This window comes from Oenanthe melanoleuca, chromosome Z, assembly GCF_029582105.1.
Source record: "Oenanthe melanoleuca isolate GR-GAL-2019-014 chromosome Z, OMel1.0, whole genome shotgun sequence".
Lineage (NCBI taxonomy): Eukaryota > Metazoa > Chordata > Aves > Passeriformes > Muscicapidae > Oenanthe > Oenanthe melanoleuca.
In genome coordinates, this window is record NC_079362.1 from 4935478 (window position 1) to 4958092 (window position 22615).

Consider the following 22615-nt stretch of genomic DNA (forward strand, 5'->3'; position numbering starts at 1 on the left):
CTTAAAATGGCAGTGCCTACCAAATTAACCTTTGGGTGATGTAAACAAGAAGTTGTGGTTGTGAGGGCTGTGAACAGGTTGGCAGTAGTGCTGTGAGCCACAGTGAAGTGCTGCAGAAGATGTGTGAAAGCCTCTCACTTTTGTGAAGAAGGGTTCCTGCAAACATCCCCAGCCTCAGAGCTCCTGAAGCATTGAGTGGTGTGGGCATTGAATTGTTCTGTCAGTACTCTTTGGGCAAAGATGGTTCTCAGGTAGCTTCCTTTATTTATTTTTTCTCTTCTCTATAAACATGAGAGAACTATGCTCAGCATCAGGATATAAGTAGGTAATCACAATAAAATATGTATCAGAATATAGTATCAGAATTTAGAATGTCAGTACAAAGCAGCTTTAAGTGTAAGCAGCTTGATTAAATGTACTGGAAGCCATTTCTATATTTCTTTGCAGAAGCTGCAGCTTGAAAAGATTAGACTCTTGATTTTTAGCATTATGATAATACAAACTATTGAAACCAGCTTTAGTACTGTATCCTGCCAAAATGAGAAGAAGCTGCTGTTGTGAAGACTTTCTAGGGAGCTTGTGTGAGAAGAGCCTCATATTACATGGCATCTGCTAAACCTGCAGCTGGCCAAACTTGAGGAATGGAAAAAGCAGTTAAATGCTGTAGTCTGAGGTGCTTCTCTGGCCTCTGTTTTTGCACAGAGCTAATAGCAATGCGAGGGATTAACTAAAGAAGTCAGTGACTAGTTAGAGCACAACAAATTAGGCACAGTTCACAGTGACAACAGTCTGCCTGGAGATGCAGCAAGTAGTCTTACATGCAGACTTGCTGGTGGTCCTGCCCTTTATTTACTTGTGGCTTCCAAGTTGTTGTTCGTAAAAAGAAGTAAGACTTCACATGTGTTTATTCTGGTATTACCTCATACAGTTCCAACATAGCCCAAGTATATTGCCATTAAGATGGGATTTAGATAAGTTCACCACAAAAAAAATTATGCTGCATGCATACACTACTATCAAGAACTCTTAAATAAAGCAATTTTTCCTGAACTTTTTGATGCACCACTGTATTCCAGGCTGTGTGTGAAAAATCTCAGATCTCCTCTACCAAAATACCAAGTATTTTCTCATTACTAATCTACTTCTGATAGATGTGGAGGCTATTCACAGTTGTCACAAATAACTTATTGTTGTGATCCAGCACTGGAGATGAAATAGTAGATTATCTGTGTAGGAGCAGAAATTAACTGTTTCTTGTCTGGAGTCCTCTCAGTGCATGATAGAATTGTCAGCTTGTAAACGTACATTATTTTTCCTTTAACAGCACAAATGAACATCATGACTGAGTATTTTTGGACCAATTATTTTGTTTTAAGAATTGTGTTAATAAGACTGTTTCTGATCTGAAATGCTAAACCCCCTTTTCTTACCCCTTTTTGTTACACCCCCTCCAAATCCACAGTATGTTAGTGTTTTTGACTGTTTATGAAGATCTTATCGTACTTGTATTGGCTGTTCTAAAATAGTGCTGGGGCAGTTTTTTCCATTCAGTGTTTGACTTGAGTAGAAGCATTGTTTCCTCATGAACACAAGCATGAAAAATACTATGCCTGCTTGATTTACAGCTGAGACCACAGTGCTGCTTTCTTAATGTTGTCTTAGAGGGCTGAACTTGGAGCCTTCTGGAGTGAAATTCTTTTGTGCCCACACTCTGTAATATCTGTTCTCAGTGGTGCTTTATTGGGCACCCACCAGCACTGATAACCAGGAATAACCTTTCAGTTATTACATTTTGCTCGTGCCTCAAAATATTGTCCTGAGAAATATTGCACGTTGTGGAGAGACGAGACATAGAGAACAAAACTTTACTGTGTTCAGAGTGTGCAGTGTCTCAGAGCTGATCTGGTAACTGATAACTCAGAATACCAGTTGTGAGCCATTATCTCTGCCCAGAACACAACAGACTGAGCTGTGGGCTTGTGTGAGCACTACAGTAAAATGTGTGGCTGCCACATGGTGGTTAGGGTTTTGGAGTGACCTTTGGGAGTCACCTTGGCCATGTGTGCAGGTTTTACCAATGCTTGCCAGCCATGCTCACATGATGATGTATGTGATCCTTTCTCAGACTAGATACAAAAACGTTTCTCCACCTTCTTACCAAACCTGAACTGGGAGCAAACAAGCTCCAAGTTTGTTCAAAAAAACCAAAATAAAGGCATTACCACTTTAGTCTATTTAGCCACATTTCGCTATTTTAAGAAATGAAGATCCAGATTCCTCCTTCCATTCCTTGTTCCTCCCTGACCACACTTCTCAGAGAAGAATTTTGTTATTTTTTTATTACAGACATGATGCGTGTTGTTGTAATAGCAGAAGATGTTATCTAATGCTGGCAAGTTTTTTTGGCCAAAGGTTAAAAATTGTTTAGATATTTTGAATGCTACTCCCTTCATGTAATAGTTTAAAATAGAGTTAGTTCTAAGTTTAATGTGATGGTTTTCTATAAGGAGTAAGAATGGGTTTTATATGAACAAGTAATAAGTGGTTATACTGTCTCATGCTTGATTTGAGGTTTTGAGACCAAAGTATATTTGAGAACATGTTTATAATCTGCCCCTTGTTTTCTTGCATCCTTTTTGTTTCCTCCCCACACCTGTAAGAAGACATAAAGGGAGGCATTAATGCTTAGAAGCATATTTACATTTTATTCTGCACTTCTATTGGAGCAGGGTAGGTGTTTGGTTCATCCTCTTCTGGCATGAGCCTCAGGCTTGAATAGGAGATGTTTTCTTAGTTCTGGTTCAGGCAGGTCAGCATTTCTGAAATTGCAATTCTCTTTTTGGTCCTCACTGTTCTTACCACTCTAAGTGATTAGGTGCCACTTCTTGATTTGGCTTGAGTGCCTGAACACAAGTCAGCAATCAATAGATTCATCTGGTCAAAGGCTGTACAAATCTCCCAAGACTACAGCCATTAGTTCTATCCAAGAGAGCTGCAGTTCAGCAAACTGGTTAACTCCTGAGTTAGGTTTCTATTTGTCCTCTGTTTAGTGTATATGACACATTATATAACACATAAAATAATATGTTATGGAAGAATATATATAACACATAAAATGTCTTTGTTTTGTTTTTGTTTTTTGGGCTTTTTTGGGTTTTTTTCTTTTCTTTTTTTTTTTTTTTTAATTGTTATCCTTTCTGTAGATAAATTATATTATCTCTTTAAAAGAATAAGCTGTTAAAGGTAATGATCTGGAAACTGATCATGATTGCCTAACAGTGGAAGGCTTGTGCCTTACAGGATCACCAGGTGTGTTGCAGGTGTATCTGTTTCTCTGAGAATTTCATAATTCTGCATCAGTGACAGAAGCACTGATGTGAATCTGTGCTGCTGACCTTTGGATAAGGTTGAAAATCTTTTTTTTTAAGTCTGTTTTATATGTTTACTGCTGATTATAAGAGCATATGAATGACACCCTTCATAATGGACAGGTTTAGAAGTATTTCTTCTGGACTCAGTTCTGGGCTGTATCTGGTAGTAATGTACCAAGAGTAGGAAGAATTTGGTAAAATGCATCACCCTAATCTTTATTAATCTTTTCCTGCATACACTTTAAAGTTTTATTTGTGTCCACTCTATTTTGTCCCTTACTTAGCAAATGTGGGTTTTGCCCTTTACCTCATTGGGATTGAACCTCTAATTGTTTAAGTGTTTCCTAAGCCCTGGGATGCAGTGTGCTGCTTGAGCTGGTTTGTTGGATGTTTTTCAGGGTCTTTTTAGTGTATCCATTCTTAGTAAGTGTTGCCTTGGATAAAATGACTTACTTAGCTTAGAGTGCTTTTTGCTTTCTTACAGCAGTTGTGGGAAATGTTTGAGTTTAAATGTTCTGGTTCTGTTTGCCTGGCTTGGCAAAACAAAACTGCCTTTTAAGCAAGCATATGTGTGTGTGTATACACATATATTTTTATTGATATCTGAAGTTGAGATTTTCTGGTTTTGAAGTTGAGAGTGAGTTGTAAATAAAAGACATAAGTTGGCCTTTGTCCATGGGCTGATGTTTTCTCCATCTGTCATCCTTCCTATTTAAATGGGGAGCAGTATTTGGGATAAGACTTCTCTTCCCTCCTTTTCCCTGAAATGCCAATCTCCTTTCCTTCTTTCTGGCAGCGTCACCTTACAAAGAGTAGTAGAATAGTTTACAGGGAAATGAATAATTTATTTCCTGAAAAATTGATCAAATGACAGCTAAGTCTGAACACAGGAAGTGCTACAGCAAAGACCAGTAACTTGTGGTAGAACAGTCTGTGCTTTCAGATTAAGAAGTAAAAGGTCATGTACATTTGAAATCTTCCAGCTCTTTTTCTACAGACTAGGTGTTTGACTTCTTTAAGGATCTAGAACTAATTCTTGAATATACCTACCACACTGGCTGTTAACAGTTTGCTGTTGTAAGTTTGTTTTACATTACTTGAAATCCAAGATGTCATGCAAGGGGTGTAAAGGAGCAACTCAAAACTTCTCTCATGTCATTCTTCTAATTTTTCTGTTTACAGAAGTAGGATAGGTTGTTTTTGTTTTGGTTTGGTTTTTTTTTTAGCAACATACATTTCACATGCCCACTCTGTTCTATCAGTGACACAAAATACAAACTTTTTCTATGTTTTCCAAGGAGCCCTTTGAGGATGGCTATGCAAATGGTGAGGAAGGGACACCAGCTGGGGATGCAGCTGCTGCTTACACACCTGACAGCAAAGGGGTGGTCAAGTTTGGCTGGATAAAAGGTGTGCTGGTAAGTTTGATATATGTCTCTTCAGTTTCTTACAGATGCTGATGTATTCTTACAGATCTTTCCAACTACCTTCTTTTTTGACAGGCATTGTGATAGTGTAGTATCAAGATTTTATGTATGAGAGGCATGATAAATGCCATAATTTTAGAAAGGGTTGCTCCCACTTCAGCTGAATAAATAAATACTTCAGGGCTTTAAGTTCTTAAGGGTTTATGGTTTCTTAGCACAGGTTTTAAGAATTTTTAGATTGCATGATTTCCAACAAGGAAAAAGATACTGTAGTAGAAAAATGCAGACTGAACTTCTGTGGTTTGGAGAGGTCCTTATCGCCTCTTTTGGAGGATTGATATCTTACTCTTTAGGTAAGAGAGAGACTCAAGATCTGATTTTAGCCTTTTGTCTAAATTCTGTACAATGCAAACTCTATTTTTTGAGATCTTAGAGTTGTAAATACAGGGATTAAAAAAAAAAAGCATACTTCTCCATCCTGTTATTATGCAGCTGTGTTGTAAGATACAAAAGTTATAGAAATGGAAAGCTGCAGCAGTTTTTTTAGTTTAAGAAGGATAAGCTATTTAGTAGAGTATTGCTTTAGTGCTTTTTTTTTGAGGGAGAGATTTGTGAGAGATACAAACTGGGGTTGTAGATCTCACAGTCATCACAGCTTTCCATCATATTTTAATTCATATATTCCATTTTGAATTTTGAATCCTAAAGGTTAGGGTCTAAATTATTATAGTTGCTTGCTTAAGACATACGGCAAGCATCAGATACTGAAGTACTCTTAACTCTGTGTTTAAGGTAGTAACATTTTAATCATATTTAAGCCCCTTTTTTAAAAATCAAACTTACACTTATAATAACATTATATTCTTGTGAAAGAATTTGAAAAGTGGTGAGGAAATACAGCAAGATAATTTCAAGAACATTAAAAAACTGAAATGAATAATTAGTGAAAATGACTAATCTATGTTAAATTTCTGTTTTACCCTAGGTACGATGTATGTTGAATATTTGGGGCGTGATGCTCTTCATCAGACTATCATGGATTGTAGGACAAGCTGGGATAGGTATGGGTACTAATGCTGTAATTTTATTTCAGTGACTTTAAAATGTGATCCACAAGAGGTGTTGATCCTGAGCTTTTACTTCAAACAGGAATAGGAAATTATCTTAATACCGCCGCTTTTTATGGTAATTTATCCTTATCAAAAACTTCAACCAGTTACTTAGACTTTTTCATTTAGGTACAAGGCAGGTATTTTAAAATTAACATTTGTAAGTCTTCAGAGAGCTGTAGAGATATACTCTTGATCTCTGGTTATTAAAACCTGCATAGAGACTGTGTAGTAAGTACATAAGCAGTTCTTTTCAAAGGCTTAGCTTTGTGTTGGACTGATGTGCAAAAGGCCTGTTTCCTTGAATCTCTAGAATGAGCTTCTTACCTTGTTGATTTAAGAGAATCTTTGCCCAGCTTTATTTGTATCCTGAGAGGGGAAAGAGCAAGCCTTTTGCTTGAAAGTAAATTTGTGTTGTATTTGTAAGACTGAGTATTTAAATGAAATTAAATTGAAGGTTTGTACTCTAAAACTGCTGGGCTTACAGTGTTTTTCACCTTTTTTCCCTAAAGGTCTTTCTGTCTTGGTTATTGGAATGGCCACTGTTGTGACAACGATTACAGGACTGTCTACTTCAGCAATAGCCACAAATGGATTTGTAAGAGGAGGTAATGCTATTTCCATTAAGTTTTTGAAGCTTTCTTCACTCTGGAGTGCACACTTTAATGTTGCTAAGGAATAAAGCCTTCCTTGTGTTCTGTATGTGATTAAACAGTCAAGTAATTAACAAAAAGTCAACAGGTAGCCTACTAATTACATTTGAACTAGTACCTTGTTTTTCTGGTCTAAAAGAAACATTATTGGTGTAAATTTTTGTAATACAAACATTTTTAAGAATACATATCCAGGAGTGAGTAGGGTCTTAGTATTTTCCTGAGCTGCATCAGTTGGTGTGTGCTTGTATGTGTTTATGTCCTGAAATAAACCTTCACACAAGTAACTCTCCAAACTCTAAGTTAGCTCCAGCTTTTCCAAGGGTAATGGTTTTCATTCTCTTCCATGGTTTATGTGGTGTTGTCAGCTATTTTTGGAAATGGTTTGTGCCTGACATGATCAAACCACTTCATGACAGTACAAGAGTGCTACTAGGAAAAAGATATAATGTAGGAACTTAGAAAACTATCTGTATTAAGGTTAAAAATGAAGAGAAAACTTCACTATCACAATGTAAACAGACCTAATGGGAAAGATCAGCTATGAGTTGTTATCATGTCAAGCTGAGTTTCTAAATGCCCTTTCTGTTTTTTAATTCCATTATGTATATCAGGTTTTCCCATTCATATGGGAACTTTTTTTTTTAAAGATAGTAGTTGGAAGATAGTACTTCATTGAAAAATTTGAAATGCTAAATTGGAAGAGCTGTATAATTTCATAGGAACAATTGTTCCTATGGAATTGTTATATTACAGTAAGATTTTTTTAAATGTTATGTAAGAAGTACAGAGTATGGCCAAGCTGGGTACATGGACAGGATTTGTCCAAGAAGTCTAATGCAGTGAAAATAAGTATTTTCTGTTGCAGATTTTTAACTCAGTTGCTTCAGACTGGAGCTGAAGGATTTTGTTGCTTCTAGAAAGCTTACCTTTAAGTTTGGGGAATATGCCTTTGCTACATTTTCTAAACTTTACTTTTCTGTAATACTCCAGATACTCAGATTTTCATTTGTCATGTGGGATTTGAGATGTTGTTTTTATCCAGCTCAAAAGTACAAAAAACAGGCTCTTGAGAGTCCCATTGGAGGGCAAAAGTTCCTTTAACAACAGAGCTTTTAGAAACTTGTCTTGAAAATTTGGAACTTCAGTGGGTTTATTCAGTCTGCTTTGCCAGTTTCTTGATCTTGACTGCACAAGTGCTTTGAGTAGTTTGAAGTAAAAATCCCAGTTATACCACAGCTTGTGTTTTACAGTTTTTTAGCCATAGAACTGGTTGCATAGCTGAATAGTGTGATGTGGTGCATGTTCCAACTGGTCTCTTTTCCTAAGAACTTGAAATATATTCCTGAAACTTCAGCATGTCTGTCTCTAAAATACTGAGTTAAGGGTTATTTTCTAATACATCAGGGAATAAAGAGTGAGTAGATTCTGGCTCGTGTAAATGTTAAATTGCTGATGACTGTCTGTTTTAGCCTCTATCATGTAGAGGACCTGTTTGTCATTTTACTTTGTTTTTTCTTTCAGGAGGAGCATATTACTTAATTTCCAGAAGTCTGGGGCCAGAGTTTGGTGGTGCTATAGGTCTGATTTTTGCATTTGCCAATGCTGTGGCAGTGGCAATGTATGTTGTTGGTTTTGCAGAAACAGTTGTCGAGCTACTCAAGGTACGTGGATGACAGTGCTTATATTGATTATACTTTGTATATATAAAGTTTTATACTTCATATAAAATGTTTGAGTATATGAAGTGTATACTTCATATGTAAAGTTAAAGATTATGCTTGGGTTTTGATTCACCCAATCACAAAACAGTGTGGTTTGGAGGAGACATTTCAAGGTCACCTAGTCTATCCCCCATCCAGGTAGAATCACAAAATTATTTGGGTTGAAAGGGACTCTAAAGCCCACTCAGTGCCACCCCTGCCATGGCAGGGACACCTTCCACTGTCCCAGGATTCTCTAAGCCCCAGTGTCCAGCCTGGCCTTGGACACTGCCAGGGATCCAGGGGCAGCCACAGCTTCTCTGGGTACCCTGTGCCAGGGCTTCACCACTCTCACTGTAAAATCTTTCTTTCTTACATCTAGTATAAATCTGCCATCTTTTAATTTAAAACCGTTATTCCTCCTTCTGTCACCACAAGGCCTATCCAAAAGTCTGTTCCCATCTTTCTAGTAAGTCCCCTTTTAAGTATTGAGTGATTGCAGTAAGTTCTCCCTGGAACTCTCTTTTCTCCAGATTGAGCAGCCCTTACCATTTCCATTTGGAAGATTCTTTGATTCAAAAACAAGGCAAAACCCCAAAATTACTTGAATCCTTAAAAGGAATTTACATTCGGTAAATTTGTGGTGTCCAGGTTAACTAGTAATAAATTACAATGAGTAGAATGTTGTTCTTTAGTAGGGAAGGAATTTATGTGATGAAGTGTATGACTGTGTATTTTTTGTTTGTTTTGTTAGGAAAATGGAACATTGATGATCGATGAAATGAATGATATCAGAATCATAGGGGCTATCACAGTGGTTATACTCCTGGGCATTTCCATTGCAGGAATGGAGTGGGAAGCAAAAGTAAGGAACTACCATCTTTTTTTTAATTCTCTGCTTCATAATTTTGATTCTGTTTTTGTACCTTAGCTGTCTGATTTATTTTTAGTGTATTTTTGGTAGAAGTCAGTTGACTTTTATGCAGTAGCTCTTGTTCTAGCACTAGCATGTGCAGCTCTGAGCAGCATTTCAGATCTTAAACCACTTACTTCACTGGAAGCTTAAGCATCTATGAGAACCTAAACTCCAGCATAATCCACTCTTAAGGACATTGTCAAGTAGATTTATGGTATTTCCCTCTTCTGGGCAGTTACAGCACAAGAGAAGGTAAGAACTTAAGCTTGGGAATTTTCCCTTACTGTGAACCTTAGGCAAATTTTGACGATGAAGAACACACTACTGGTACCAAAGCCAACCTAGAACTATGTAGCTTCTGCTAGCTCAAACCCAGTACCCCTGCCTTCTCTTCCATTCTCTTCTGGTTTGATTTTCACCTGGGAACAGTCTGGAAACAGTGGGATGCATTCACCTGACCCAGCATGGAGAAGGGATTTGAACATTGGTGGTGAGGAATGTGTAGGAGGGAAAACCTCCTTCTCTCATCTTGTGGCTGCACAGTCTTAGGTCAGCTCTGGCTGAAGAGATCTTAAAAGCACCTTAACAGAGAAGCTGCCTTACCAGTTTTGTGTTTGGCATTATGAGGCAGTGTACCTTGCTCTGTCTCCTGCATCTTGTTGGCTTTTTCTGAATATCTGTCCATAATTTGCTCAAAGAAAAAAAAAAAGTTAAGAGCCTCTCACTGGGGCTTCCTTCCCAACTTGTATTTATATCACAATAGCTTGCATTTTCTGCACTGAGAGGCAGCTGAGGGAACCTCCTTGTAAAGTGTTGTAAGTTTCTTATGCTGCTGCATCAGGAAGATGATGGTATTTATAATCAAAATGAGAGAATTTTATCACTGTTGCTTCCAAGAAATAGGGATCCTGGAAGAAGTGAGTGAAGATAGAGTGCATTTCTTTGGTCTACTGGGGAGAGAAGGAACTTACACAAATTTGCTTTGGCAGGATCTTCTAAACTGAGCTGCTGTAAAAACTGTTTGCCTTTCTCAAGTAGCCCTTCACTGTCTATAACTTGTATTTTTGATGCTATTTTTATACACTCGACTGCAAACAATGCTGACCTCCTTATTCTGAACTGTTTTGAAAGAATTATTTGTTATTAATCCTCTGGCTGCTGCCACCTGAAGTCACAGGAGGTATCTTGATTTTGCCGTGTAGCATATTGTTATATAACAATAGTTAGCATGAAAGTACCCTTGTTTAATGTTTCTGCATCAAGCCTGAATTGTGGTATTGCTGCAGTGTCATCCTTATTTTAGGGGTAGCTTTCAAAAGTCCTGTCCTCAATGTAAAAGTCAAGACTTGGTTTCTCTGTCGTGGAAGAAGAGAGGTGGGAGCAGTGATAGGCAACTGAACCTGTCAAACAAGCATTTCATGTGGGCTAACATGCAACTCAGCATAGCAAAACACTGATGTCTCCACCTTGATCTGTGGTGTTCTCCTATGCCTTAGCCATGCCTTTGAAAATGGAGCAGGGGAATCTATAATAATGCCTCTGAAATACATCTAAAAGTCAGTACAGACTGGGATTTGTTCCAGGGGATTTTTTTTTTTTCAAAAAATGGCTTTACAGAGTTTACTGCTCAGCTCCTTGTTGGAATTGAAGTAAGATATGCAGGAAACATCCCTAGCTTCAGGGAGAAGCTTAGGTCAGTTACTGGAAAACACCACTTGTGGCAATTGCTCTATGATTACTTCATGTTTGTTTCTTACTGAAAACTTCTGTAAGCTGCATCCTTAGACCTTTCACCTATTCTTGAGGCTTTACAAAGATTTAAATACAGGGCACAAACTCTTTTCTTCAGGTGGACTTTTAAATCTGCTCCAGGCCATTTTTCTCTGTTTATCACTGTTCCACCCTGTTTTCTCTAGATGCTATATGAACTGAAAACTTTGTTTTGTAGGTGTCAGCAATGCCACAGTGATAATTGCATATTAACTCCTCATCCTAGGCCTAAAAAAGGTCTGTGAATAGCTTCCCCCAAGTTACTGCCATTCCTTTTTAAGGAATCAAAAAGCCCAAAAGATAACAGCAGTGTGATTGCTTATTGAAATGAAGATCTGAACCATCCCTACAATGCCTAGATTTATCTTTTTTCACACTTTTGAGGTGTTGCTGGTTTAAAGACTTTTTGTTCAACTTGTGGTGCTTTAATAGTCCTGTGGAAAAGTGACTAAAAACCTAGGTTGTAATAAAAAGTCTCAAAACAAGGAATTAACAAGTAATTGTAATTTGCAATTTAATTTCCTAAGTAAGTGTAGGAAACAAAAGCTTTTTGATTCTGGATGTAATAAAAGCTTCAGAAAATATCACATACTAAAGTATAAGACAAAGTATGGCCATGGCTAATAATGCAGTAGGATCATTTGTGTTGCATTTGGCTATTTTCATGTGAATTTCTCAAATACACTCCTTCTGGAAGGCTTATATATAGAGAAATAAGTCCTTTCAAGCATTTTATCTTTAGGAGTATAATTTTGAAGTGTTTGGTAATAATAAACTTTTTTGATTAGGCATAAAACTTAGAAATTATTCCTATTTCTTAATTAAAAATCCTGGTACAAGTTCTTTCCAGCTTTCCTCATTTTTTTTTGCAGAGAACATGCTGAGAAGGTGAAGCTGTATTTGAAATCAAGTAAACATTTACATTTTATAGCACAGCACTTGATACTGTGAAAAGAACAAGTTCTCCTGTCTGACAGCAATCATTGTGTTTCAGGCACAGATAGTCCTCCTGGTGATCCTCATACTTGCTATTGGAGACTTTGTCATAGGAACATTTATTCCTCTGGACAGCAAGAAACCCAAAGGTTTCTTTGGTTATAATGGTATGTTGGAACAGTTTACAGTGTGGTAAACAATACCTTTTTTTGCAAAACAAGCTGCTATAATTAAATTAAACATGTAATATATCTTATAGTCCTGCTTAACTATGGAGACTTCTTTCCTGATTTCTTCTAACTTCTGCAGATGAGTTAAAACTTGAATATTGATTAATATTGAATATATATTAAATTTTAAAAGCTGGATTATACTGCAAGTGTTTTTTCTGCCTTGAAATCTGCTTAAGCTTACTGTATTGACTTCTGTTTGAATTGAAGTGATTAATCAGGGCTTAAATGTTCTACACTTAGTTTTAAAAAGGTCCTGTGACTGTCAGCTTTTTTTATTGATCTGATAGTGGCTGGAATGGATTAACACTTCAGCTTGCAGGTGAATATTGACAGACTTAAATCTTCTCTTGCAGCCGAAATATTCATGGAGAATTTTGGACCGGATTTCCGACAAGAAGAAACTTTCTTTTCTGTGTTTGCTATTTTCTTCCCTGCTGCAACTGGCATACTTGCTGGTGCAAATATCTCAGGGGACCTTGCGGTGAGTAGTGAATTAAAAACATTGTTCACGACCACTCGAGTGTGCATTGACCTCTGTCATCACTGTCCACTGACATTTTTCTTTCAGGATCCTCAGTCAGCCATACCTAAAGGAACGCTGTTGGCCATCTTAATCACTACATTGGTTTACGTAGGAATTGCAGTATCTGTAGGTAAATAGAGAATGTTTTTAACTTTTATCCTTTCACGTTCGTTCTGAGGGTGTATTTTGATATGGTTTTATGTAATTTGTTATGTAAAGTCATTATGTAATTGACTTTCCTGCACGGGAAAGTAATAGCCAAAGGTTTCTGGTTTTTACTATTGGGAGATTGTTTTCAGCTGGTTTTATAATTTTGTGAAATGGCTGATGCTTTTCTAAGAAAAGTGACTGCTTCAGAGTAAGGATGACAAAAAACTTCTGTGGTGTTTCCTCATTTGTTGCACTTATTTACTTTAAAGGATTTACAGTTTAGCAGGGGGATAATCCCTGGATTAGAAAAGCATGTTTTCTGGAAACACCCACTGAAGAAACACCTGTATTGTTTTGAGGATTATGGTAATCAGCCACTTACCTGCAGTGAACTGTGGGATGATCAGACAGCCCTGTGGGGAGGATGCTTGAGCAGTAATTCCCCTGTTGAGGGAGGAATCCAAGAAAGGCCTTCAGTTCTATCAGCCCCCTTTTGGAAGTGTCATGTTCTTTCCTAAAGAAGAGAAATAATCACAGACTGATCTGAGTCTTTCTCACCCTGCAGTTGTTTGAAATCCTCTGTATAACTCACCCTGGGGTTGATAACAGTTTTGATGTAGATCACCAGTGGTTAACTATGTTTTTCTCACACATAAAGTAATTCTAGTAACTTTAAGATTTTAGGATTAATCGTGCACGTTTCTTGCCTGTGATTGGAAATGTTTTTTACTCATGTCACATAAACTAGTTTCTAACAGCAATAGTAATTTTTCTTATATGAAAGACCTTGTTTTATAATAGCTGTGGTGCCTTTTGAATGAAATTCTCATTTATAAGAGTGCCATTGATCTTACCACTAATGATATTTCCTTTCCAAAGATACTAATCTTGCTAGTCTGCCTCTGTTGGCGAACGTGGGAGTGTAGCTCTGCCAAATAGTTGCTCTGTAGAGATTGTGCTTTATGCAGCATAATGAGCTACACTCATTTCCTAATTAGATTGACTGCATAGACCTCTTGCTACCAGATTTGAATCCTTTGGAACCTCAACCCACACAAGACTAAAATTATTGTTAATACTTGCTTATTAATGAGATCCTTTGATCAGCTTCCAAACATGAAAAATGCAGTACAAAAATTGACAAAAGAAGCAGTTTGCAAAACCAACTGGACGTGAAATTGATTCATCAGAAATGTTCTGCTGTGTACTGACTTACGCTTTGAATTCTGCTAGTTACAAAAAGGCAGCAGGAGTCAGAGATTGTAAGTGAAATTTAGCTCCTTTTGAGGCATTGGTTTAGGAATACTGGACAAATAAAAATGCTTCTGTTTCTTCCCCATAGGAGTGAGAAGCAAGTCACTTAAGGGACTTATTTGAAGGGACTAGTAAATGTTGCAGAGTAGTCATATGTGAAGAGGAAGATGTTCTGAACTTAACTCAGTATTTGTATGCTCTGTACTAAGTAAGAAAGCTAAACTGAGTAGAAAAGACTGGAAAAAGGAAAATTAGTGTTCCTGCTGCTGGAGGTAGGCAGCTATTTCAAAAAGATAACTGAGACATAGGTATGCAGTTTCATATTTTAGCAAAGGACTAATACAGACACGCAGGTGGCATGAGGTGGCAGATTTCACAGGCCAATATGCATCAAAAATCTTAGAACATACATTTCAAGGAACTGCATTTATTGTTTTATAAACAAGGGAAGCTCTAACAAAAGGGGGAAAAAAAAACCAACCCAAAGTTAAGACCTGCTTCCTGTATCTGCTTCCTGTAGTTATGAAAGTAAAACTAATTGACAAGAACCAAACTGTGGGTGTTTACAGCACTAGTAAAACACTCTGAACTTAAGTCTGAAGGGCTTTAGTACCTCTGGAATTCATATATTAAGGAGATAGCTTACAGCCATCTCTATCAAGTCTTCTCATGCTTAAAGCATGGCAAACCTCTATTTGACTTTGGCATGAGCATGCTTATGTGAAACATGCCTGTGAAAAGGTGAAATTTTATTTTCAGGAAGGAAGACCTAGAGACTTTGAGGGAAAATGCTGCCAGAATCATAAAAATAAATAAAACTTTTCTGAATGTTACAGAAAGTAACACTTAGTATTGTTACTTTTATCTAATTGTCTTCAGCTGAGAACTGAGCCTGCCTTCCTGGCTTCTGTCTTATATTCTCCCACATTAAGTGTGTCCGTACTGTCATGTCTCTTCCTTCCATATTTTGATTCCTGAAATGTCTGAAAGTCCTGCCAAACCAGCTGAGTTTGAAACGAGGAAGAGGAGGGTTGTGATAGTGCACTGTAGGTATTTAATGACTTGTTCAGTATAATGGCCCTGCCACTGCCATCTGTCACCAACAAAATGTTATTGACAGGTAGTTCAGTCAAAGTCAAGTATTTTGTCAAATGCATTATATGTTGCTTGAGTAGCTGGGGCAAATACTTATGTAGTGAAGAAGGAGAAACATTTTCCTCTTACAGAGCTTTTAGTCCCAGTTAAACAAGAAAACAATAAAAAAACCTCAGCTCTTCCTCATACTCACAAGAAAAGCATAGGCCAGGTGTTTAGCGTAGGAAAGTTTTACTGTAATGTAACCAATTAGGCATAATAAGTAACTAAAAAAAGAAATGAAGAGTGGAAGGATCAATTAATGTCCACCTACTGGGACCAGGTGTTGCTGTGGGCTGTTAATCAAGTTCTGGTATCTCACAACAATTTGTATATGGTATAGCTAATTAGGAATTCATTTTCCCTGTGGAAGAGAGACAACAGACAAGATGCCTAGGAATATTACTGAGTAAACTTAAACTTGCAGCAGATCTCTTCCTTCTTCCTTACTTGGCAAGCAATTAATTTGGGTCCTTAGCTGTCATGGGGTTCTGTTGTAGGGCAGTTCTTGTCATTCAGGTTCCTAAATGATTAAAGTAAGGGAGTTCTACTGGCTCTGTAGACTTTTCCCCACTCCTTGTTTAATTCCAGTTCCTCTAAGTATTTCCTGGTGTTCAAACAGTTTGACTACTTCTACTATTAGACCACAGAATATTAAATAATACTTAGTCTGATCAACTTTTTGTCATGTGAGTTGAAAACCCCTTGAAATAGAAGAGTTAATAGTCTTTTCGTACTCTTCAGTTTTTCTTAATACTTGCAGCATTTTCTTGACCAGCAAAATCAAAAGTAATCGTTGATGAACTGAGGACAGTAGTTAGGGTGATGATTGTAAAAAAAAGTAAAAGAAATGGTATTCTGTGTCTGTTTTTCACCAAGAAACCAACTGAAAAATACCCTAGGAGATGGCTTATTTAAACATTGGGAAATGGCTTGCAACAGGCTTTCATGAAACTTACTTTTTTTAATGGCTGAGTCATAGTGACTGGAAAAAAAACCAAACAACTGCATCAGAATGTGTACCTGTCTGCAAATATCTGTACATACAAAGCAAATCTGCACTCCTCTAGGAAAATTGAGCAAAAGAGAAAATATAAAGTTGTAAAGCTATAAAATGGCTTGAATTGGAAGGGACCTTGAAGATCATCAAGTGTCCCAGGGTGCTCCAAATCCCAGTGTCCAGCCTGGCCTGGGACCATTCCAGGGATCCAGGGGCAGCCACAGCTGCTCTGGGCACCCTGTGCCAGTCCTGTCAAATCCATTGTGATACTGACTTCAGTTCAGGAGCTATTTGGAAACTCACACTTCAGAGAAGCGTATTTTAAGTATTCAGTATTCAGTATTTTAAGCTAAAATTGTGCTTCTAAACTTTCGCAAGTCTACTGACATGGTTTTCCTCTGTGCTAAAACTTTCTATTTCTTCCTACAATCAGATATATTAAAGAACTGAAGGTGATTTCAGCCAAGGGAGCAGTTCTTTTGTTTGTATTTGCTCTTCATAGTGAGGTTAGGCTTAGTATTTTAGTGTGTTAAAACAATAAATGCTGAATTTTAATGTTGCTCCATGAGGTTATACTTACATAAAAAGCAATTAACACACATCCTTAAATTCATGTTCATTTTGTTAATGTTTTTTTTACTGTTGTGTCCATTGTAGGTTCCTGTGTAGTTAGAGATGCCACAGGGAATGTTAACGACACCATTGTCACTGAGTTGGCAAATTGCACTTCTGCAGCCTGCAAACTCAACTATGACTTCTCATCCTGTCAGTCTCAGGCAGGGGCAGGGTGTCACTATGGGCTGATGAACAATTTCCAGGTAAACTTCCTCCATAATCTGTATATTGGGCTTTGTGTTCGAGGGGTTTTTTTGAGGGGGTGGGGGATTGGTTTGGTGTTTTGTTTGGGTTTTTTTTTGTTTTGTTTTGTTTTTGTTTTTTGGAGGTTTTTTTATTTGTTTGTTTTTGTTTGTTTGTTTGTTTGTTTTTGTTGAGTTTGGTGGTTTTGGGTGATTTTTTGAGGTTTTTATTGGTTTTTTGTTTGGTTTGTTTGTTGTATCTTGTATGGGGCTGTGTGGATTTTGGGGATTTTTGGGGATTCTCTTGTTTTTGGGTCTTCCAGTTGTGGGTTTTTGGGGGTTTTTGGGGGTTTTTTGGGTTGTTGTTTTGACAGGTTTTGGGGTTTTTTTTCTTGGATTTGCTGGCTTGGGATTTTTTTAAGTTGCTTATTAGGAAAGTCTTAGGCTAAATATGCTTACCTCCATAAATGCAAGTTTTGTCTGGAATGGGTGTGTGGTACACTCTAGCTGGTATGCAAAAGAATGCATACAGGTTGAAAACTCTTAGGTGTTTATATGCAGGTGGTATAAATATTTACACTTTCTGAGCAAACTGCTTAGATTTAGGTGGTGGTGCTGCAGTTTTCTTTAGGGACCTGAATGTCATTATTCATTGGTGGGGATATATGTACTCATTGTTCAGTAGTGATGCTGAGTAATCATAGATAGCTTCTGTCAGTTATTTATTTGCTAAATTTTAAAGTTTTTTAGAAACTACACTGATTTTTTTTTTAAAGACTGTTCTACATATTTATCACAGCATCCTCTTTAATGGGAATAAGGTAATGGATTTTCATTAAACATGATGTTACAGTATTTCAGAGTCCTTTACAAATTAAGGGATAAGTCATAGTCCTTCACCACAGCCAACTGGGTTGTTCATGAAATACTGGTAAGGGTTTGAAAAAATCCAAGGAAAATGAACTTGCTGCCCTCTGATTACAGCTTGGTCTGTGGTAGTCCCATTTTGCCCAAAGTTTTCCTAACAGGTGTACAAAAATTTGGCTAGAGATTGAGCTGAAATCCACTGATGGAATTGTTATAGTGGAATAATATGAGTATCTTGTCTGGTGTTAACTTTGTTCTAGTTCAGAGAAAGTCAGAATTGCTCTTGTGGGATTGACAAATTTGTAGAATTTGATGACTTCCATTGTTTGTTTTAAACTCAAAAGACCCAACATAATTTTCAGGTGCACACTTGTGAATAGCCTGTAGTTAGTTCCCTCTGATTGTGTCTTTAAGTCATGACTTTTGTAAGATTCTTAAAATAAAGGATACTTGTACTTACAGAATGTTTCTGCCTCCCAAATTGTTCTTACTTCTCTCTCTGTGGAAAGAAGAGTTTGTCAGTTAGGAGAAGTCACTTTTAAGGACAGAGGCAGCACAGAGAATGCAGTGTCCCTCACACCCCCCTGTTTTGTTGTAGTTTTGAAAACCTTCTGTGTGAAATTTCATTTTTCTAATACCCAGTGGGACTCTCCCATGCTGTTTTTTCTCTGACCCTGCCAGCTTTTGCTGTGCATCTCTGGGAAGAGTCTGATTCTGTCTTTTCAGGAGGTGTCAGAAGGAAAATGTTTGTGTGAGAGGCTGTTTATCTAATGAGAAACATGTCCATTTCATAACTGAACAGCTTACAACTTTGTATCTCTGATTTTTAGGTGTAAGGAAAGATTTTTTTTTTTTTTTTTTCATATACAGAGCATAGTGTGTGTGCAAAGGGGGGTATCAAAGCATGTACACTTCTCAGGCTCAAACTTATATCTCTTTTCTGTATGTTAAAAAAAGAAAAAAAACAACTTCTCTGTATGGGGAACAAATAACTGCACAAACTAAAATTAATCCCTAAGGTAAGGGAGGACTGTTGTATTTCTCTTCCAACTTGTAAACAGGCAGGTTCTGGGGCAGAAAGTGCCAGTTTGAGTTCTGTGTAATGACTTTATCACTTCAGGACACTTTGTGCTGCATTCAGTTCTTCTGGCAGAGGATTCATCTGAAGTTCTGCTGGGGCAGCCCAGGGTTTGGGTGTGTTCAGGCAGCACATGGGTGGCTTGTGGTATGATTTACCTGTGGAAATTTTAGATGAGAAGCTCCAAGTGAGGACAGAAGATGAGACAGGTTTAGTCAGACCTGCCTAGGAAGACCATCTTTAGTTCCTGTTACAGACAAGGAATTACAGATCCTCACAGGCTTCTGAAATTTCTGTTCAGTGTCAGAGGTTATTCTGTGCCCAGGCTGTCACCTGGTAGAAGAGTATTTTCAAAAATTTGCTCTGGGCTCTATAACCTCAATCTAGAGCTTCCCAACAAAAAGTTACATCTTTTTTTTTTTTTTTTTTTTTTTTTTCCCCCCAATTTTGGGTGAAAGTTGAAAGTAGCAGAAACTCATTTGTTTTAATACAGCATTTTTGTTTTGCTTCAGGGTGCTGGACCAAGGGACAAAATAGTCAAAATACAGTATTTCATTATCCCAGTTGTTTGAAATTTAGGAAACTGCCTTAACTGTAAATACCAGTAAAACACAGTGAGGCCCTTATCAGCAGGAACTGTGTGTCTGTCAACACACCAGTGGTTACAGGGCCACTCTGCCCTACTTTGCATGATTTTGCTGGAAAGAAAATTTCATTGCTATCGGTAGCTGCCTTTGTGGGCTCCTTGGTTCATGGTCAGGAGGTCTGGATTTTGTTGGGGAGGGAGAGAGGGGAGTTTAACACCACAGCACACTGATTCTGCTGGGTCTGGTTCCCAGTGTATTCTCCTAGCTTAGAGAAGCTTCCTAAAGCCTCTTAAGGCATAACTTGCTAGGTTTTAAAATGCCAAATACTGCATAGGCTTTGGTGGGGTATCCCTCAAATTTATAAAACAGTGTATTAGTCAAAAATAGAGTGTGTCAATAATTGGAGGCATTGGACAGAACCTAAAAAGAGAATGTAAAATATGAGGCAGTGTAGTAGATGTTCCCCAGTTTCACTTGTTTTATCACTTGGGCTTTCTGAGACCATGTTAGTCAGCAACAGGTTAGTTGGAATAGATAACACATTCCAAAGTGTTCTACTTCCATTACTTCCTTCTTGTCTTCTACCCATGATGACTTTTGCCCTTGATAATTTGAGCTTCAAATTATAGATACATTGTGTAAAAGCCACCATCTCTTGTACTGAAATCAGGATGCATTTATATTCTGTCACTAGTTCGTTCATTCCTATGAATGCATGATAATCAGAGAGCTTTAATTAAGTGAAGAGTGCATAGTATTTTTTTTTTGTTTGTTTCTGTAGTTAATGGTGCCATCCAATTGAGCTTTTTCACATAGTTTTAAAAAATTTTGGTTTTCAGGTCATGAGCATGGTGTCAGGATTTGCACCACTGATTTCTGCAGGTATTTTCTCAGCCACCCTGTCATCTGCATTGGCATCTCTTGTGAGTGCCCCTAAGATCTTCCAGGTAAGTAGGGGAAGAAAACAGTAATATTTTGAAGAATAATTAATTCTGAGTCATGATTTTTGGAAGAGGGCTCTGACATACTGCCAGTCATGGTCCATATCAGATGACATCAGTAGATTGTTCTAATATTTACCTGTTTAGAATGGGAGAACAGTTTTTTACTGTTTCTTGAGGCCCCTGAGTGTGTTTTGCTCTATCTTCTTTTTTACTATTGAATCTCCTTCTCTGTATTTATTTGGGTTTGAAAAAGTTCAGTGGGGAGTCAGTTCTGTTGATGCAGAGAATTAGTCTGTATATTGGGCAAACTTTGCACTTCCTGAGAAAATATAGTCTTTAAAAATGTCCTTTTGTGATTGTAAGACAGTAAAATAAGATAGTCAAGTAAAATAGACAGTTACTTACAGAAAAGCAAAGCTGCTTCTTGCAGGTGGAGATTACTGAAGGATAGAATAGTGCAAATGCAAAATGTCAAGATGCAAAGACAGTTAAGAATAAAATTAGTCCATGATGGCTATAAACTAGCAGGAAGTGTTCAGAAAGACAGTATGCAATGGAAGATGATATGGGCAAAATGCATGTTGACTCTTGATTTTTTATTTTTTTATTTTTTCCCCATAGGCTTTGTGCAAGGACAGCATTTATCCAGGATTTCAGATGTTTGCTAAAGGCTATGGGAAGAACAATGAACCACTGAGAGGATATATTCTAACATTTTTAATTGCTCTTGGATTCATACTGATTGGTTAGTTCAAAATTTTAGTAAATCTCAATCCCCTTTTGTCCTTTAGAAAGCATTCCAATGCATGTTGATGACAGGGTCCTAGAGATCTAATGCACAGCTTAGTTCTAAACCAGCATTCTAAATCCGGTTATTTTGAGGTTGACTTTCTCCCAGCTTCTAGACACAACTCTCTTTTAAGAACTGCAGGAAATTTTAACTTCACTTCTCTTTTTAACCATAGGGATCTGTCTTTAGGTGCTATCAGTCAATAGAAATACATCATTTGCTTGAGACAGTATTAAAATCTTGCAAATATGAATGTTTGTTTCAGATTTCCAATAATGGATTCAGTAAAATAGAACTTGCATGAGCAATATTATTTAAAATGTGCTTTTCTATGAAAATGTTCTTTTCAAGTGGTAGAGTCGAGTGCTGATACTGCTGTTGCTAAAGGTTGTGTAGGTGTAATTAATTACATGTGTTCTCTGTAGTTGGCAAACTAATTGTGCTGTGTCCATCTATGTGCCAGTGCTTTAAACTTCTTATCCCAATTTTCTCTGTCCTCCTTTGTCCTCATCTGCTTGAGACAGAGCTGGCTGGAAGTTTGATTGCAGCTAGAAACTTACAGATTAGAATGGCACATTCTGCATTTTGATCACTTTTTTATTTTTAAATGATGGTGAGAGTACACATCCAAGTGTTTTATAACATGCTGCCTTGAGAAAAGGAGAGAGCATCAGGTTTTTCCTTCTACTGAAGGGGATGTTAGCATCATTGTTGTGATGGTGTTGGTCTATAATATTAAAACCTTCTGGCATTCTTCAGAACCTAATGTATTAGTGTACTGTTTGATCCAAGCCCTGCTGGGAATGAAGTTTTCTCAATTAATGATCTTGAGAAAGTATGTAGTGCTTCCAGGGTGCGTCTAGACACTTGGTAGAGGTTACATTTTTGAAACTGAAAGCTACATTTCCTAACTGTTAAAAGATAGCTTGGTAAATAGGAGATCATTGACATGAAGCTAGGTCAGCAAAAAGAATAAACTGCATTTCTTTGGAGTATATCACAAAATAAGGTTCTTTGTAGCAGAATTTTTACTCTGTAATCTGCAAAGTCATTGGATGATACTTTTGATAACAGCTTGCTTTTTTTTTTTTTTTTTTTTTTCTCATTTTACAGCTGAACTGAATGTCATTGCTCCAATTATTTCTAATTTCTTCTTGGCCTCATATGCCTTGATTAACTTCTCTGTATTCCATGCTTCTCTTGCAAAATCTCCAGGTAGGAACTACAATTTAGGGGTGGGAGTTTAGCCTTGCAGTTCCTTTATGCATAAATACAATGTAAAAGGTTTTAAGAGAAATTAAGGTTTAATTTAATTATTAAATTTATATTTCATTCTCATGGCATTAAAAGCTTTAGATGTTATATTCATGGGT

At 37.3% G+C, this 22615-nt stretch overlaps 1 protein-coding gene across 1 annotated transcript in view; it reads left to right on the plus strand.

Annotated features, from left to right (window-relative positions):
• The window catches only part of SLC12A2 (solute carrier family 12 member 2), a 51902-nt gene that overhangs the window by 11826 nt on the left and 17461 nt on the right, over positions 1-22615 (plus strand). Inside the window, exons 2-13 of the mRNA XM_056513878.1 lie at positions 4670-4789; positions 5784-5859; positions 6420-6515; positions 8085-8224; positions 9018-9128; positions 11944-12052; positions 12472-12599; positions 12687-12771; positions 16837-16997; positions 20348-20455; positions 21074-21197; positions 22356-22457. Coding sequence (XP_056369853.1) covers positions 4670-4789; positions 5784-5859; positions 6420-6515; positions 8085-8224; positions 9018-9128; positions 11944-12052; positions 12472-12599; positions 12687-12771; positions 16837-16997; positions 20348-20455; positions 21074-21197; positions 22356-22457 — 1360 coding nt within the window. The remainder of the gene's footprint in view (positions 1-4669; positions 4790-5783; positions 5860-6419; positions 6516-8084; positions 8225-9017; positions 9129-11943; positions 12053-12471; positions 12600-12686; positions 12772-16836; positions 16998-20347; positions 20456-21073; positions 21198-22355; positions 22458-22615) is intronic.